This window comes from Marmota flaviventris, chromosome 13 (genome assembly GCF_047511675.1).
Source record: "Marmota flaviventris isolate mMarFla1 chromosome 13, mMarFla1.hap1, whole genome shotgun sequence".
NCBI classification, from domain to species: domain Eukaryota; kingdom Metazoa; phylum Chordata; class Mammalia; order Rodentia; family Sciuridae; genus Marmota; species Marmota flaviventris.
Window position 1 is genome coordinate 98,709,596 of NC_092510.1, and position 18,073 is coordinate 98,727,668.

General features: G+C 51.7%; 2 protein-coding genes across 3 annotated transcripts; one reads left to right on the plus strand and one right to left on the minus strand.

Moving 5' to 3' along the window:
- Positions 1–1,033: 1,033 nt before the first annotated feature.
- Tor1b (torsin family 1 member B) lies at positions 1,034–8,195 on the plus strand. The gene is made up of 5 exons (XM_027942927.3): positions 1,034–1,274; positions 1,783–2,048; positions 3,752–3,927; positions 5,642–5,769; positions 6,014–8,195. The coding sequence occupies exons 1-5, from the start codon at positions 1,076–1,078 to the stop codon at positions 6,253–6,255; spliced, it is 1,011 nt and encodes a 336-aa protein (XP_027798728.2). The 5' UTR covers positions 1,034–1,075; the 3' UTR covers positions 6,256–8,195.
- Positions 8,196–10,518: 2,323 nt separating this feature from the next.
- On the minus strand, positions 10,519–17,774 carry Tor1a (torsin family 1 member A). 2 transcript variants are annotated; one of them, XM_027942922.3, is made up of 5 exons: positions 17,549–17,774; positions 17,042–17,307; positions 14,715–14,890; positions 14,495–14,622; positions 10,519–11,135 (listed from the first exon to the last, which is right to left on the minus strand). In XM_027942922.3, the coding sequence occupies exons 1-5, from the start codon at positions 17,727–17,729 to the stop codon at positions 10,885–10,887; spliced, it is 1,002 nt and encodes a 333-aa protein (XP_027798723.2). In that variant the 5' UTR covers positions 17,730–17,774; the 3' UTR covers positions 10,519–10,884. The 2 variants fall into 2 exon arrangements, with proteins under 2 accessions (XP_027798723.2, XP_027798726.2); XM_027942925.3 differs by having other exon boundaries at positions 10,946–11,049.
- Between the last annotated feature and the right edge of the window lie 299 nt (positions 17,775–18,073).

The following is an 18,073-nucleotide window of genomic DNA, read 5'->3' on the forward strand; positions in this document are numbered from 1 at the left end:
GGGGAAAAAGAAAAAAAAAATAACATGTAAGTTTCAAAGCCACAAGGGACACAGTCAAACCATCAAGGGAACCTGCTGGCATCCCACTGAAGCCAGATTTAAAGATACATAGATAGTGTAGTTAGGTAAATCGGGTCTAATATCGAGTAAAATCGAAAATGAAGACCATAATGAAAATGGAGCCCTGGGAAAGCAAAGAAGCACTTGGGAAATTGAAATGTTAATGTTCCCAAGGCCCAGAGCCCATTCTAAAGAAATATTAATGAAACAGCTCCCAGTAAACAGGGAGATGCTAATCAAAAGCAGCCCCAGGCCCTTCCTGACCAGATTACTCCTCAGGCCCATCTGCCCCTCACCTTTTGGGTCTCCCCACCTACATTCTATAACTGCAAGATAACAGGACAAAGGACAGAAATCCGACAGAAAGCTAAATGAAGACCTTAGTATAAAAGAGAGAAGAACTCCCCCTTCCATGGATTCCACCTCTTGGGTCCCCTTCTTCCTCCGGGAGAAGTCTTTTCTGCTGTCCTTAATAAAGCTTCCACTTTCCACTCTAAACCTGCCTCGGGTGCTTCTCTGCTGTTATACTTCAGCACCGGGGAAGCAAGGCCTCGTCACCGGTAAAGAGCGGTAACAGCATAAGGAGGTGCCAGGTGGCACGGCCTGAGTGGGTGCTGCAGGAAGAAGGCGTGCGGTCTGGCCCATCTGGGAAGCGCTCATCCGCGCTCTGGGTAGAGGGGCGACAAGGGGTCGGCGAAGTGGCAGGTGGTAGGACACCGGCCTAGCATGCGCAAGGCCCGGGGCTCCATCCCCAGCACCGGAAAAGGGAAGGGAAAAGAAGAGAAAATGAAAAACAAAGGAAAACACATAAAGGTCGTAAGTAGGGCTCCAGGAAGTCACGCCCCCCGGAACGCACTCCCGCCGTGGACACGGCCGGCGTCGCACCCACCTCCCCGCCCCTCACCAACGTGGCGCCGGAGCGCGGGGCTGCGGGCGGAAGTGACGCGCACGCCGGAAGTGCGCCTGCGGGTGGGCCGGCGGAGCCCAGTGCGGCGGCTGAGGCTCGAGGCTGGTGATGCGACTGGCGGGGCGGCTTGGGGGCGCCGCGGCGCTGTGGCTGCTGCTCTCCGCCCACGTGGTGTCGGCGTTAGAGCCCCTCAGCGTGGGTCTGGCCATCGGGGCCGTGTCGGCCCTCACGGGCTACCTCTCCTACAAGGACCTGTACTGCCGCTTCGCCGAGTGCTGCCGCGACGAGCAGCCGCTCAACGCCTCGGGTACGTGCCGCGGAGGGGCGGGCGATGGCCCTGCTGGAAGCGGCCTGCGACAGCGCGCCGCGGCCCCCGGACCTGCCGCGGCCCCTCACCTGCCGCGGCCCACGGGCCCGGTTCCGAGCGGCGCGCGAGGCGCGGCCGCCCCGGCGCCCCCGCAGCCCTGCAAGCCGCGCCTGCCGCGCCGCGCCGCCTGGAAGCCCGCGGGGATGGCGGAAGAGTAGCCTGCAGCTCGGCCGGGAGGTGGTCCGACCTTGGATGAAAGAGGCCATCTAGCTTCCTGGTCAGACGCGTAGGGTTAAGCAGAACCGCCACCTAATGCACTTCCTCGGAGGTGGCATCACTTGGCTCCAGCCCCTGCGGGTCAGCCTCAGCCTTGGCTCCGGGGTGGGCAGAGTCGCTGCCGGATCGCTCGCTGAGCCTGCCTCTCGCTTTGGTCAGCTGGGAAAGTGCCGCTTCTCTGATGCATTCTTAACGTGTGTTTCTCTCTCTGTCCGGGGCCTGGCTCCCGCAGCCCTCAAGTTGGATTTGGAGCAGAAGCTGTTTGGACAGCATCTGGCCACGGAAGTGATTCTCAAGGCGCTGACTGGCTTCAAGAACAACAAAAACCCCAAGAAACCACTGACCCTGTCCTTGCACGGCTGGGCTGGCACAGGCAAGAATTTTGTCAGTCAAATTGTGGCTGAAAATCTTCACCCAAAAGGCCTGAAGAGCAACTTTGTCCACCTGTTTGTATCAACTCTGCACTTCCCTCATGAGCAGAAGATTAAACTGTACCAGGTAAGAGAAGCCACCCTTACCTCCTCGCAGGATGCTCAGAGTGGCCTGGGTGACCTGCCTGGGAACTCTGGCCTCTTCTTGTCTTTGCATCGCAACAGCCCCAGAGTTAAGGCTCCTTGTAGTCCAGGGGGTTAGGAAGATCTCCTGTAAATCTTTCCTTAGAAGTCTAGCAGAGTAGATGATGTAATTCCCATTAAAAGATGGAGCCAAGAGAGGCAAGGTGACTTGCTCCTCAAAATATTTGTGGCCTTTGGGCCCAAAAAAGCTTAAACTCAAACCTCTCAGCTCCCATTTTACCTGCTAGCTACCCTCTACAGTGAGTGCACAGTCTCAATGGCTAGCATGGTCCTGGCCTCCTTTAATGCTCCCCATCCCCCCAGGTGGCCTCAGCTGTACCCCTGCATTTTGCAAGGTAGACTAGAGGATTTTTTTTTCCTCTCTCAAATGGTTTTTATACCTTGTTTCCCCCGACCCTCAAGTCCTTGTCTTGGCTCAAAGAAAGCCTCATGAGTGTTTCTCTGAGAGATTCTTTCCATATTTAAGGTGTTAAATGTTTTCTAAATGAATGTGTCATTATTAAGGTTAATATTCCTGCTGTTAGGTGCCAACTAAAATGGGAAATAGAAACTTAACTGAACTAGGAAGTGAAAGTATTTTCCACTCAAGCTCTAAGATGGAAGATTGCCAAAAGGAAGAAATAATTTTCTTGTTTTCAAATTGTATTGTAAATCTCTTGAAACGTGGCAAAATAGATGAAGGGGTATCTGGGGGGCGTTCGTGGTCAAGTTCTTTCAGGTTTTGGGTTTGAGAACTTGTTGCTGGGGTGTTTTTGTTTCAAGAAAAGCCTCGAGGCTGGGGGTGAGGAGCAGTGGTAGGGCACTTGCCTAGTGTGCCAGGAGCCTTGGGCTTTATCCTTAGCACCACAAGAAAAAAAGCCAGCAGCATAGGGACAGACTTTTCATGAAATGTCATCTAGGTCAGTTCTTTGCTTTAGTCTGGGGTCTTGGTCTTAATCTAAGGCTAAACAGCCTTAATATAGTACCTTATTCCTCAGTGTATGTGGCAATATTGACTGGAGGTTTTGTTCAAATGTGAGGTGAAAACTATGGGGTGGTCAGCAGGAAGGATAAATATTCCTATGTCTTCTACCTCTTAGACCCTTAAAAAGTCAAAGCATGACATTTGAGTTAGGAAAAATGTCTTTGCAATTCAGCATTTATCTTTGTGCCCGTTTACACTTTTTTTTTAACATAAATAATTTATTTTTTATTTAAATATTTTTTAGTTGTAAATGAATATAGTATCTTTTATTTATTTTTTTGTATGTGGTGCCGAGGATCGAACTCAGTGCCTCACACGTGGGAGGCAAGTGCTCAACCGCTGAGCCACAGCCCTGGCCCAATAGTTTGTTTTTTTAAAAAATATTTATTTTTTAGTTGTAGTTGGACACAGTACCTTTATTTTATTTATTTATTTCTTGTAGTGCTGAGATCGATCCCAAGGCCTCGCACGTGCTAGGCGAGCGCTCTACTGAGCCACAACCCCAGGCGCCCCCCTACCCTTTACACTTCTGATGGTTTGAAAAAGGTGACAGAGCCCCAGGAACCCCTTCCTTAGTCCTTTAGAGCAGGGGAACAGGGTGGTGCTTGGGCTCCCTGGGTGTGGCCATTGAGCCTCTGCCACTCTTTCATGGTCTTGTCTAGGAGCAGCTACAGAAGTGGATCCGTGGAAACGTGAGTGCCTGCGCCAGCTCGGTTTTCATATTTGACGAGATGGATAAGTTGCACCCTGGGATCATCGATGCCATCAAGCCTTTCCTTGACTACTACGAGCAGGTGGACGGGGTGTCCTACTGCAAAGCCATCTTCATCTTTCTCAGGTCAGCCAGCAGTGGTTTCTCAGGGACAGACGAGTCCTCCATTCTCCCAGTGCTAGAATGAGGTCCTTGTGACCACCTGCATTTTGTTTATCAGGGACAGAAGTGCCAGCCTGGTAAAAGTTACTTTTACTTTTTGGTTACCAATAATCAGCATGGCATAGAATGGGCAGGGATGAATGAGCTGAGGAAATAGTTGCTGATAACAGACAATTTGGAACTGTGTGTTGTCTCGAGGGTTATAAAACCACAGCATGATCCCAGAAAGCTATGAAGACATAGATGGTGTTGGGCAGTGGTGCGTGCCTTTGGTCCTGGCATCTCCGGTGGCTGAGGCAGGTGGGTCACAAGTTAAAGGCCAGCTGCAGTAAATCAGCAAGGCTCTAAGCAACTTAGCAAAACTGTCTCAAAATAAAAAAGAAGACTGCATATAATCCCAGGGCTTCCGCTGCTCCCGTCCCTGTCCTTGCTGCCCTCCTGGGAGGCGGAGTCGCCATCCTCTCCATGGTGCCTAGGTTATACTTGGCCCTGCCATAGTGGCCACTGGGCTTCCACAGCTCTTCTGGTGGCCTTCATGGACTGTTTTCCCCTGGTGCCCCAGCCTGGAGCAGTGAGGAGGGCCGCAGGTGGGGAAGCCCGTGTGCAGGGGTGGCCTGTAGGTGGGTGCCCTGGCTGGAGAGGCGATAGGGGACCACTGGGTGGGGCAGTGCATGGGGGAGCGGGGGAGGAGGTGTAGGTGAGCCCATGGATGTGGGTAGGGAGTCTTGTGGGGCCCTTGGCCCAAATAGGGGAGGGGTGTAGTGAGAAGAGCAAGGCACCAGGATCCTAGAGGAGCTTCCTAAATGTGTGGAGGTATTTATTATTAGAATTATGTCCTGAAAATAATTAACCATAAAAATAAAAAGATAAGAAAAAGGGCTGGGGATGGCCTGGCTCGGGAGGATAAGCAGGAGGATTATGGATTCAAAGCCAGTGTCAGCAACTTAGTGAGGCTCTGAGCAACTCAGCGAGACCCTGTCTTTAAGTAAAATATTTAAAAAACAGCTGGGGATGTGGCTAGGTGCTTAAGTGCCCCTGGGTTAAATCCCCAGTACCAAGAAAGGGGGGGGGGATGCTGGGGATGTAGGTCAGTGACAAAATGCTTCTAGGTTCAATCCCCATACCAAAATAAATAAATAAATTACTAATAATAGTAATAAAAAGGAAACAAATGGTGCATGCCTATAATCCCAGTGACTCTGCAGGCTGAAGCATGAGGATTGAAAGTTTGAGGTGAGCCTCAGCAACTTTGCAAGACCCCATCTCAAAATAAAATTTAAAAAGGGCTGGAAGTGTAGCTCAGAACATCCCTGGGTTTAATCTTCAATATGCAAAACAAAACAGAAACAAATTTTAAGTTCCTTGAGGGCAGTTTCTTTTGTGTATAGTAGCATTTAGTAAATTTGGTCTAAGAGGAAAGCTTCAGGGATTAGATGTGTAGGTTGGTGGTAGAGTGCTTGCCAAGCCTGCATGAGACCCTGAGTTCAACTGCCAGCACCCCAAGAAAGGCTGAAGCTTAGGGCTGGGCAGAGTTCAGTGGCATAGCACGCTTAGCATGCTTGAGGCCTGTATTCCATTCCTAGCACCAGAAAAATAAATAAACCCTGGAGCAGGTTCATTTCCTGATGAAACATAGAAGTCTTGATATGTGATTTGATCTATTCCCTGGCCAACCCAGCAATGCAGGTGGGGACCTCATAACTAAGACAGCTCTGGACTTCTGGAGGGCAGGAAGAAAGAGGGAAGATATCCAGCTGAAGGACCTGGAACCTGTGCTGTCTGTCGGAGTCTTCAACAATAAACACAGTGAGTCCCCAGGGCGAGGAGCCAGCAGATGCTGTCTGTTCTGCTGAGTCTTTACAGAGCCCCAGAGCCTACTTGCTAGGGGCTCTGCTGCCGTGGGGTTCCCTAGGGCCTTAGCAGGGGTTGCACACCTGACAGACTCTTGCCAGGAGTGAAGACGTGAAGAACATGCTGCAGGCTGAGATCAGGTGTGGAGTTCCACCAGGTGGCAGTGACAGGCAGGAGACAGCTCTGTGTTGTTCTGCAGGTGGCCTGTGGCGCAGTGGACTGATAGACAGAAACCTTATCGACTACTTCGTCCCCTTCCTGCCCTTGGAGTACAGACATGTGAAGATGTGTGTGAGGGCAGAGATGCGGGCCCGTGGTGCTGCTGTGGATGAAGACATCGTCACCAGGGTGGCAGAGGAAATGACGTTTTTCCCCAAAGATGAGAAAATCTATTCAGACAAGGGCTGCAAGACTGTTCAGTCCCGACTAGATTTCCACTGAGTGCTTACCCACACCCGGACCTTGCCCTTCAGAAGCACTTTGAAGACCTCTTCAGGGTTCTGCATATTTGCACCTGTGAACTTGGGATCTAGAAGTTTCTAAGAGTTAACTATTGAAAAGATACTAATCTGTCCTGCGTGCGACATGATGGCAGTTCAGCTGTTCCTTGCAATTGAATGTGAGCTTTTAGAATCCTTCATATGCACAGTTATTAACCTTCACGGAAGTGCCTGCAAACAGCTGTGCGTGAGGTGGAGGGTCATTGGTGACCCACGGCCCGGCCTCTCAAGCCAGTGCTTTGACCAAGGGCCCCAGGGACCCTGCTATAGTTGGGAGCATCAGGTTTTCACATGCCAAAGTCATCTTGCTCTGCTTTTTCTTTGCACAGAGCACATTCACTGGCTGGTAGTATTTTTAGTTAACATCAGTGGCCCTGCAGGTGCAGATGGTGTTGGCGAGGAGGATGTGGCCCTACACACCGGCTACTCTTGTCCTGGGCTGGACTGTCATCCTAAGGGTGAAGGTGCACCCAGGCCCTGTAAGCAGACCAGGATCCAGAGTCCCTCGGGTCTGGCCCTGGCCTTGGAATTCCCACTGTCTGCTTGGTGAGCCTGCCAGCTCCTTATACCATGTCCTCCAGACACGCCACTACCAGGTTTCCCCAGCCCCTTCATGCTACATTTGCCTGTTACACTTCCCCTGTGAGTATGTGCAGCTCAGCAGGACCGGCGGGTGCTCTGAGCTGTGCTGGCCTGCAGAGCCTGATTGTGGAGGGAGCAAAATGCTTAAGCGCCTCCTTAAACATAAGTGTATTTTGCCGGGCTCCGTGGTGCACGCCTATAATCCCAGCGGTTTGGGAGGCTGAGGCTGGAGGATCACGAGTTCAAAACCAGTCTTGGCAATGGTGAGGCGCTAAGCAATTCAGTGAGACCCTGTCTCTAAATAAAACACAAAATAGGGCTGGGTATGTGGCTCAGTGGTTGAATGCCCCTGAGTTCAATCGCTGTACCCACCCCAGAAAAAGATAGGTGTATTTTTAAAACCTGGGAATGACTTAAAATGGAATAATTGCTTATTCTCAGGTACTTTTAAGTAGTATGGGTTTTTTTATTATTTTTATTTTTTGTGCTAGGGAAGTAGTATGAGTTTTTATTGTTAAGTACAAGGTACGGTATGGTCACAATTGAAGATCAAAGAAGGTCATCTGAGTGGTGGCTGGTCTGGGTGTCATCTGATGCTGACCCCTGCATGGCAGTGCCAGGCTGGATGGCCCTGATCACTGGGAAATAAAGAGTCAGATTCCAGCCAGCAGGATCCTTCTGCCTGACCCACAGCTGTGATATAACTAGACCCGTGATTGAAACACTGGGTAACATTTTTATATGTATGAAATGTGCAAGAATGAAGAGTCTGCAACATGGAAATGCCTTCTGGGGTATCACATTTAGTCTTTAAAAAACACCACAGTGGGAGCTGGGGTCGTGGCTCAGCAGTAGAGTACCCTCTCCTAGCACGTGGGAGGTGCTGGTTTCAATCCTCAGCACCACATAAGAGATAAAATGACAACTAAAAAAATATCTAAAAACACCCCCAAACACCCCTGTGGGCTGGGGACGTGGCTTGGGTAGAGTGCTGGCCTCGCATGCGTGAGGCCCTGAGTTCCCTCCCCAGCACCACCCAATAAATGAAGATGCCAAGGTGAGGCTCCTGAGTTTCAGGATGTGTTCTCACATTGGAGCTAAGTTACCTTTCTTTTATAACCTTTTGGGCCTGTGGTCTGGAGGAGACAAGGTTTCCTGTTTACAGTGATGCAATAAATTCCACACATGTGGGCCACCTTTGGACTGTGGTTGCTGATTTGGAAAAGCCCAGCCTCTCATGAGATATGGACAAGAACTTGAATTGACTAGTGAATAGAAAATAATAAAACCTAAATACTATGTTGTGAGATGTCACTTTTTCTTCTTACCTCTAGTTTATGTGGAGGCAAAGTCAGTGCAGAATAAAGGTTTTCAACATCTCAGGTTAGACACACCTTACCCCAGGTGTGGGGGTTGGCAGCCTGCATCTCACAGCCAAGATTTGTCTCAAAGGTGGCTATCCCCTCAGAGTTAGCTCCCTGGGACCCAGGTGGGCTTCACTCTAGAAAATACATCCTCGCGAGGCTGACGCAGGAAGGAAAAGTTGAAGCCCCAGGACCCTAACTCAGGTGAGGAAACTCCTCTGCTGGCTCTTCCCACCCAGAACTAGGACGCAACGAGAACCTGGTTGTCACTCAGATCTTAACCTTAACCACACTTAACCTGGCAGTGATCTGGGGATGTATCTCAAGCGTGTGGCCCGGGTTCGATCCTCAACACCACCTACAAACAAAGATGTTGGGTCTGCTGAGAACTAAAAAATAAATATTAAAAAAAAAAAAAAATTCTCTCAAAAAAATTGTTAAAAAAAAAAAGTGAGAATTTTATAATATATATATATATATATATATATATATATATATTTTTTTTTTTTTTTTTTTTTTAAGTTTTTGGCATGGCAGGTGAGCGCGCTACCACTTGAGCCACATCCCCAGCCCTCACACCCCTCTTCATCGCCCTGCCCCCTCCCTCCATTTCTCAGTTGAAGGAGCTCAACTGGCAGGAGACTTATTTCCTTGGTCTGGCCTAAGGCAGTCTGTTCCACCCCAAACTGCTTCATCTACTGAGACTGAACTTTGCAAAATGATGTCAGAGGACCTCTTTTTCCTATTTACAGCCTTACAGGTGCCAGGGCTGCCATCTTCAGAGGGATGATCAGAGCTCATCTGTGACTGCTAGGGACACTTGAACCATGTTAGGGAGACCGGGCCACCCTAGAAACAGGCGAGGTAGCCGTAAGGCAGGGGCTCCCACAGCAGCCAGGCCAGCATCATTTTTATGCTGGGAACTGAACACAGGCCTTAAACATGAGCACGGCTCTGCTGTTGAGCACCTCGGCCCCTCCAGCCATCTTCTAAGCCTGCTGGACCCTTCCTGGGGAGCCCTGCCCCTCTGTAGGCATGCGAGCTGCGCGGCACAATATGGCTTGTCTCCTGGAGCCCTGCGCTCCTGCCTGACACCTCAGCTGGACCAGAGCACCACGGCTGGGTGCCAGGAGCTCCGTGAGTCCTGCCCTTGAAGTGCACTGCCCTGGCAGCTTGGTGAGGGTCAGACTGCACTTCCTTTCCACCAGAACCGCCTTGCTACGTCTTTACTCAGCCTACACGCGGGCCTCTGGTGAAGGGTTTTCCTTTATAAACCATACTCAAAAGGCTGCGGGTATGGCTCAGTGGTGAGCATGTGTGAGCTCCAGTCTCCAGCACACTCGCATGTATCCGCAAACTATGCGAGGCTGGGACATGGCACAGTCAGAGAACCCTCACCTCGGACATGTGAGGCACTACGCTCTGTCCCCAGCACCACCCAGAGAAAAAGAAACCAAAAGTTCAAAATTCTGTTGTAAAATGGTAGCATTTATAGATAACACTATTCTTGGCCTTCTCAGAGGGGCAGCTAAGTTCTCCTAGATGTGGGGAGTTCTCATTCAACATAACTAGTGACCATGAGGGAGTTCTTAAAAAGAATATGGCAAAATCCATCACAACTGAAGAACCAGCAGAGGAAGCGCGGCTCCTTTGGAGACGTAGCGGGGCTGGCAAGTGGGGAGCTGGAGGGTCCTTTTCTTCCCTTTTTTGGGGTGGGGTGGTACTGGGGATCACACCAGCACGATTGTCATGGGCGCTTTGCCACACTGAGCTGCATCCCAGCTCTCCTCCCGTGGCGGGTCTCACTACTGTCCTCACTAAGTCTCCTCTGGCCTCACTCTCCTGCTGAGGCTGGCCTCAGACTTCTGATTCTCCCTCTTCAACCTGGGATGGTGGGTGGGTGTGCCAGGCTCTGGATGTTTCTTTCAAAATATTCAAGTTCTGACGAGTGCACACAGTATGACCAAGCTCGTCCCCATAGCGCCCACTGTCCCCACCGCTCCCAGCTGAAAGCCCCAGGAGGACATCGGGCTTACTGCGGGCCGGCCTGGGTCCTCTGATGTATTCCTCCTTCTGTCTGCACACTTCCTGGCCCTGACGGGGCTGGTTCTGGTCATCCCGGGATAGCGCTGGTGTCCCCTGTACTGCCATCCCACAGAACAGATGCCAAGGACCATGCTCAGCCTGTTTTCTTAATGTGGTAGACATGACAGTATGTAATGATGAGGATTTGAAAAAAATCACACAAAGCCAAAAACTTAGAATCTGAAAAAAGTTTCTCATAATGTTAAAAACCATCTTAAATAAAGTTATCACATTTTCAGTAAAACTTATTTATCGTTCCTTGAAACAGAAATAAGTGAAATTAAAACATAATTTTTAATTTTAAAAAAATCACAAGCCCCGGAGTGGGTGGGCTGGGAGCTGCAGTTTTCTCCTCTGAAGGCTCCAACACCTCCTGTCCATATCTGGGTTCTGTAAGGTAGGGCACTGTGGCCTTCCAGGGAGGGAACAGGCCCAGAATTCCTGCTGCACCCCTGGAAATATCCATTTGATTCCTCTTCCCTGGAAAGGAGCAGGGGCAGACTGAGCGTTGAGTTCCTCTCAAAGCCTGGTGTGGGCCATCAGTCATCGAGGTAATAGTCCAGCTTGGTGTGCACCGTCTTGCAGCCCTTGTCAGAGAAAACGCGCTCCTCCTTGGGGAAAAAGGTCATCTCTTCAGCCACTCTGCTGATGACGTCCTCGTCAACCTCATAGCCGCGGGCCTGCATCTCAACCCTGATGCACATCTTCAGGTGTTTGTATTCCAGGGGCAGGAAGGGGACAAAATAATCAATGAGGTTTCGGTCAATCAGACTGCTGTGCCAGAAACCACCTGGGAAACAGGAAAAGATGCTGTTTGCCACCAGGCACCTGCCAGTCCGTCCACCCAGCACACACCCACTGGGGGGTCGCCCGAACACCCACAAGCTGTGACTCTTCTACGACAGCAGGGGCAGGGTGACGATGCAGAGCACCTCCGCCTGGCAATACAAAGTCAGTGTCCCAGGGACCCTGGGACCAGCAGAGGTGGTGCAGGAGCGGGTGAGTCCTGGAAACCTGGACTCTGCTGGAACTTTGGCATCTGGACTAGCAGAGGGCAGAAACTCACTGCCGCTGCAGTGCAGCCCAAGTGTGCAGAGCATCCCGGAGCCAAAAGCCGGATCCCCTCAAGTACCCAAGTGCGAATGTGACACTGCACACCCAGGGGCCCGGCTCTGCCAGGCATTCTCCCAGAGGGTCTCCCTGCCCCTGCCTAGCCCTCCCGGGTCCTGGGACCTTTTTTTTTGAGCCACATCCCAGTCCTTTTTATTTTAAGACAGGGTCTTTCTAAGTTGCTTAGGGTCTAAATTGTTGAGGCTGGCCTCTGACTTGCAATCCTCCTGCCTCAACCTCCTGAGTCCCTGGGATTACAGGTGCACACCACCACACCTGGCTTCGTGGGACTCTTGATCCAGGGGGTACTCCCTCCCACACGACACAGCACCCACTGCTCACCACTGCCCACGATCCTCCACACCCTGCTGCTTGGCTGGTTATTCCTTGTGACTCTGCCCCTAATGCTAGCTCCGCCAAGACTGGAGTATAAATTTTCCATTCCCAACAGTGCCTCGCGCACCACTGGTTCTCAGTAGATCTGCCCGGCTGGCTGGGGAGGAGAATGTGGCCACAGAAAGTAACCACACTAACAAGTGGAATGGCTCACCCAGCAGGTGTGTGCTGGGTCCTGGGGACAGCAGAGCCAGCCGGCCAGCCAGAGACGCTGCTGGCACAGGGGTGAGGAGACACCCGATCAACCAGGAGAGACACACTTTCCCACAGGGCCAAGCCCTAGGCACCATGAAGTGAACCAGGCAGCTGGGGTGGTTGGGCAGGGCCCAGAGAAAAAGGGGACCTCTGAGCATAGCAATGATGACAAGGACCTGGCCACACAGGCCCAGAGGTGTCCAGCAGAACCAGTGATTTAAAAACCACCTACTGGGCCAGGTGCAGTGGTGCACACCTGTAACCCTAGCCCTTCAGGAGGCTGAGGCAGGAGGATTGCAAGTTTGAGGTCAGTTTGGGCAATTTAGAGAGACCTGTCACAAAAAATAAAAAGGGCTGGGGTTGCAGCAAGTGGAGCCCTTGCCTAGCACGAGTGAGCCCTGGGTTCTGGCCCCAGCAGCAACACCCGACAATAATAAAACGTCTACGGGCCGGGCTGGTTCATCCCCCAGCTCCAGAGGAACAAAGGACACGTACTGCTGACTCCCAAAGCTATCTTCCCAACCACATAGCTCCCAGGAGTGTCCCTAGGACGGGCCACGTCTGTTCCACATACCTGCTGGGACACCAACAAGTTGTGTGGTCCCCACAAGCCTGCTCCGCCTGCTCCACCCAGTGGCAGGACCCACCCCCCTTCTGCTCAAGCCTCATACTTCTCTCATGCCCCCAAGCAATCCTGCAGGAAATCTGGCTTTTACCTTCAAACTGCACCCAGAATCTGACTGGGCCTTAGCACCTCCATGGTTACCACACCAGAGAATCTGTTGTCCATAGCAGCCAGGATCCCTTGAGAACCAGGGGCATGTCATCACCTGCCAAAACCCTCCAGGTCCTCTCCTCACTTGGGGTAAGTGGCCAGGCCTCACTACTGTCCTTCCTGCCATGACCCCAGCCCCTGCCTACCTCAGAGACCTGTACCTGCAGACCCAAGGGAATATTGTCCCTTAGCTGTCCACATGGCTCAGTCCTACGGGTCAGCTCAAATACTGCCTGAAACCTCTGGGCTCTCTAAGTATGGCTTGAACTTATCCCAGCAGCACAAACCATTTCTTATTTTTTTCCCCCAAGCGGCGGAGGATGTGGGTGTCTGTGTGTGCGTGTTTACTGAGTGAGCACACACGCATGCACACATCCCGCCATCTTTATCATCATCACAGCACAAGGTCTGAGGGCAAGAATGCCTGTCCACTTGCTGCGCAGTGAGCATTCAGCTCTCGCCAAGGCCCGTCCACAGCGGCCGAGCCAGGTCTGCCCAGTGGCCACGCTTGTCCTGCAGCCACTGTGTGGCCTGCCAGTGTGGTCTCAGCACTGCCTTGTCATGACCACCGGAGGCCACAGTTCCCGTGGTGCCCGCTCTAGTCTTCTGGCATGAAAGAGACTTCTTAACGTTCTACACAATATTTGTCTTTCCTCAGTAATATTACACTTATAAAATGTCCCATGCTATTCCTGAAATTCCAGTATGAATTTCTTAGCAACCATGTTTCAAACAAGGCTTTCTGGGCCAGGCGTGGTGGCGCATGCCTGTAATCCCAGCAACTTGGGAGGCCAAGGCAGGAGGATGGCGAATTCAAAAGCCAGCGAGGCCCCAAGAAACTCAGTGAGACCCTGTCTCTAATAAAATACCCAAAAGGGTTTGGAGATGTGGCTCAGTGGTTAGGTGCCCCTGGGTTCAATTCCTGGTACCAAAAAAAAATCAAAAAAACTCAAGGCCAAGGCCCTCTGTTTTGTCTCTTCAAGAACCCGAGTAAAGATGTGACCAGGCAAAGGGCACTGCGAAAGTCTTCAGCTAGTGAGTCAGCCCCGGCATGGCCTGAACCCCCCAGGGTTCAAGGTCAAAGGTCTGTGTGACACTGGCAGGACAGGTAGCTGAGCCAGGAGTCAAAAGCTCAGGTTCTGGAAGCAAAGATACATAATGGGCTGTGCTTCACGGTCCTCATCTGCAAATAGGGAAAACAGCCACCTCCTCACCAAGGGGATTGTGAGACTACAGGCGATGTACAGGTGGGAGCGGGGCCTATGGCTGGACAGGGCGAGGGCCTGCCCTGGCGCCATGTTCTCAGACACAGGACCTGAGTTCTACTCGAGGCTGAGAAAGGAAGGGGCCTCCTGGGCCCGTCCCCACCAGTCCCCACCAGCCACCAACAGTGGTCTCCTCTTCTTTTCCACTATAGAGAAAATACTTAGCTGAAGAAAACTAATTTCCAAAATTTCAACAATTTCCCTCTTTGTTGAAAATGGTACTGCTCAAACTTTAGTGTTCATAAAAGTCACCTGGAGTTTGTCACCAGATTCCCCTTAGGAATTCTGACTTGGAAGGGGACTGAGAAGTGTATTTCTACCCAGCTCCTGGGGATGGAGGCGCTCATGCTTCCTAACTTAAGGGTGCAGGATTCTGAAGGAGACGGTTGGCGCGGACAGCCCACTTACTGTTCCTGTTGTTGAAGACAGACACAGACAAGGCGTGCTCCATGTCCTTGAGCTTGATTTCCTCCCTCTGCTTCCCTCTTCTCCAGAAATCCAAAGCCACATCTGTGATCCTCTCTGCTCCAGCATTGCTGTAAGACAGCTGCAGTGAGGGGGGACTGGGCTTCCCGAGACCCACGGGCTCACGCCCAGCCCTTCAGCCATGTCCCAGCCGGGACCTCACCTGAGGAATATGAAGATGGCCTTCTGGTAGGAGACCTCATCCACCACATCGTAATAGTCCAGGAAAGGCTTGATGGCATCTATGAGGCCAGCGTGCATCTTGTCCATCTCATCAAAGATGAAGATGGACCTTGCACAGGCACTCACGTTGCCTCGGATCCACAGCTGTAACTGGTCCTGGATTGCAAGGGGAAGAGCCAATTCAGAGCCCTCAGCAAGCGCAACGGAAACAACCATTTCTATGCAGTGCTACAAAAGGAACCCAGGGCCTGGGCCTCGTGCATGTTAGGCCTGTGATCAACCACTGAGCCACACCCTAGCCCTGTGGGACAACTTCCACCACTGAGAACAATGGGTGCATTTTGGGAGGTCTGCACCAAGAACCTGACATGCACTTTCTTCCTCACGATCACCCCAGGGAGGGGGCACCATCATACCTGACTTACAGATGAGGACGTGGAAGCAGGGGGAGCTTAACCCACATGCCCAAGATTATACAGTATGTAGCAGAGCAGGATCTGAACCCAGCCCTGCCTGACTCCAAGCCCCTCACCCCAGTGATGACTCCTGCTGGGAGACCAGGCCAACACAATGAGGTACTGGTTCTTGGTCCCCAAACGGCAGTGAGTTACACACACCGTGTAGTGTACTCCAATCTTTCTGGAAGAGAGAACCTAAGTGACCTCTACCCTTACTTGGCAGCATGGCCAGTGCCAGTGCTCCAACTTATAGATGGAAATGTAGTGATCCAGCTCCCTCAGGAGAGGCAGCTGAACCCCAGGGCGCAGCACTTAGAGGACAGCCTGGTGAGGCAGCACATCAGTTTCTGGAACAGTTCCTGAAATAAATCTGCCTCACCATATACCCTGTGAACACATTTGGGTACTTATTTTTGTGTGTGCTGGGAATGGAACCCAGGCTCTAGAGCACGCTAGGCAAGGGCTCTACCACAGAGCCACACCCCAGTCCAGGGTATTCCAGGTAAGGAATAAGATCCCTTGAAGCTTTTTTATCAGAAAGTTAGGCTATGATTCTATAAAATCCACAGATATTTTTTCCCCTCCAGGTGAGGTAGGAAATTGAGCTATTTATTTTCTAAGGAAGACTCTGGAAGTTACACTGTAGGTCTTATTATTATTCCGGGGTTATCCTTGGCTACTGTGACTGTGGTTACAATGTTCCCTGTGTGTATCTAATCTAAGCAGCAATCCTGCCCTGTAAGTCTGAACTAGCTTCCACTTACACAGGAACCTCTGGAGACCTGAAGTGGCTTGAGCTCACTATGTCACTATTTACACAGGACTCCCTGCTCTGTTGGCCCCATCAGCCAAGGTGTTCTCACTATGCTACGCCAATGTAGACAGTTGATCACAGGCCTAACATGCACGGGGCCCTGGGTTCCTTTTGTAGTACTGCAAAAAAACAGTGTCTGGCAAGACACTATTCAAAGCACCATTTACACAACATGTTACCGTTCCACCCAAAGCCATCAGGACAACACTACTGCATTCTCTTTCAGACAGATAAGAAAATGCAGGCACGGAGAGGTCAACCTGCCCAAAGTCATTTGTTAAGATGGAGGTGCCTCAATCCTAACTATGACAACCAACTCATCCCAACTGGCCTAGAACTTGTCCAGTTTCAATGCTGGAAGTCCAGAATCTCAGGAGCCCTAGGCAGTTGTGTTCAGGTGGTGAGGGCTAAGTACCTGACTGTTCTGCCTACTTTGCAGGTCTGTCACATGGATCCTAAAAGGTAACAGCACTTATTTAAAGCTCAAGTGCCAGGCACCATGCTACATAACTGACAGCTCACTGAATTCTCCCAAGCACCATTATGTAATGAAGACCCTGTTTCTCAGAGAGGTCTGGTGACTTTCCCAAGGCTACACAGCTGGTAGGAGGAAGTGTCAAGATTTGAGTCTAGGGTCACTGCCAGAGCCTGGGTGGTTGGTTATTCAGTGAATTAAACTGTAAAAGCATTTAGCAGCAGGGAAGTTCAAGCAAACTTAGGCATCTCTAGACATGCTTCCCTTTGCACAAAATGAATGACATGTGACAACCTTCAAACTGGATTTAATCATTTCCATTTCTAAAAACCTATGTCCATGCTTACTATCACTGGGCCTAGTTTCAGAAACCACCACAAAGCTTTGATGTGTAATGACCAGGAATTTCAACTCTCTCTAACTTCCACACCTTTCAAAGGGGAACTGACACGTGGTGCCGTGTTCAGGCTCACTTATTACAACAGGGAACCCCCAAAAGATCACAGTAGAGACCCCACACCCAGCTTCATCCAGGAAGGATTCCAAATTTCTGCCCTTGCCTTATACAGGGTGATGTTCGAGGCGTGGGGGAAATGCAGCGTGGCCACAAACAGGTGGACATAGTCACTGTTCAGACCGCCCTCGTAAATATTCTCGGCGATGATCTTGCTGACAAAATTTTTCCCCGTGCCGGTCCACCCGTGCAAGGAGAGCGTGAGAGGTTTCTTGGGCCTCGGGTTGCTCAGGAAACCAGACACAGCGTTTAAAATCACTTTCTTTGCAAGATGCTGTCCAAAGAGTTTCTTATCCAGATTCTTCTGCAGTGCTGGGAAAAAAGAAAGCCAGTCGGGGGAGGGCGGAGAGGGCAGGCCCGCGGGCTCCGCCGAGCACCGACCCCGCCGGCTCCTCCCACCCGAGGCCGCGGCCAGGGGCGCCCGGGCAGCGCTCCAGCCTCCCGGCGGGCTCCCCCGGGTCCGGTCCCTAGCCCGCGAGCAGAGTGCGGCCGGCCGCCGCGGCGGTGTCACCTGCAGCCCCCCGCAGCCCCGGCCCCCGCCCGGCGCGCCTACCCTCCCGGCTCAGGCTCCGCTTCTGGCCGCAGCACTCGGCGAAGAGGCAGTAGAGGCGCGGGTAGGAGATGTAGCCGGTCAGCACGCCGGCCAGGGCCAGCCCCAGGCTGATGGGCTCCACCGCCCGCACCACCCACGGCGCCAGGAGCAGCAGGGCCAGCACGGCCCGGCCCAGCTTCATGCCCGGACCCGCGCCGCCCTGCGCGAGCCTGCGCCGACCCTGCACCCGCGCGACCGCCAGCAGCACGCTTCCGCTTCCGCCCCGCGGTGGCCGCCCTCTTTGTTTGGGGCAGTCCCGCCCCTGGAGCGTGAGGCCGCCATCTTTGTTAGGGGCAGCCCCCGACATCGCACCTCCTCTTCTGAAATGTGTTTTGTAGATATCCGCTGATAGTTACGTGTTTTTTGTTTGTTTGTTTGTTTTTAAGACAGTTTTAGGTTTACAGAAAAATTGAGAAGGTCAGAGGGTTCCCACATACCATCTCCCCTAGTTTCCATTATTAATTTTTTAAAAAGTTGTGGTAAGAA

Coding starts and splice junctions, on each gene's coding strand:
- Tor1a (XM_027942922.3), bottom strand. CDS start 17,729: ATGAAGCTGGGCCGGGCCGTGCTGGCCCTGCTGCTCCTGGCGCCGTGG. Junction 17,308..17,548: donor GCGGAGCCTGAGCCGGGAGG/GTAGGCGCGCCG, acceptor CTTTTTTCCCAG/CACTGCAGAAGAATCTGGAT. Junction 14,623..14,714: donor GCCATCTTCATATTCCTCAG/GTGAGGTCCCGG, acceptor GCTGTCTTACAG/CAATGCTGGAGCAGAGAGGA.
- Tor1b (XM_027942927.3), top strand. CDS start 1,076: ATGCGACTGGCGGGGCGGCTTGGGGGCGCCGCGGCGCTGTGGCTGCTG. Junction 2,049..3,751: donor AGAAGATTAAACTGTACCAG/GTAAGAGAAGCC, acceptor GGTCTTGTCTAG/GAGCAGCTACAGAAGTGGAT. Junction 3,928..5,641: donor GCCATCTTCATCTTTCTCAG/GTCAGCCAGCAG, acceptor TGGCCAACCCAG/CAATGCAGGTGGGGACCTCA.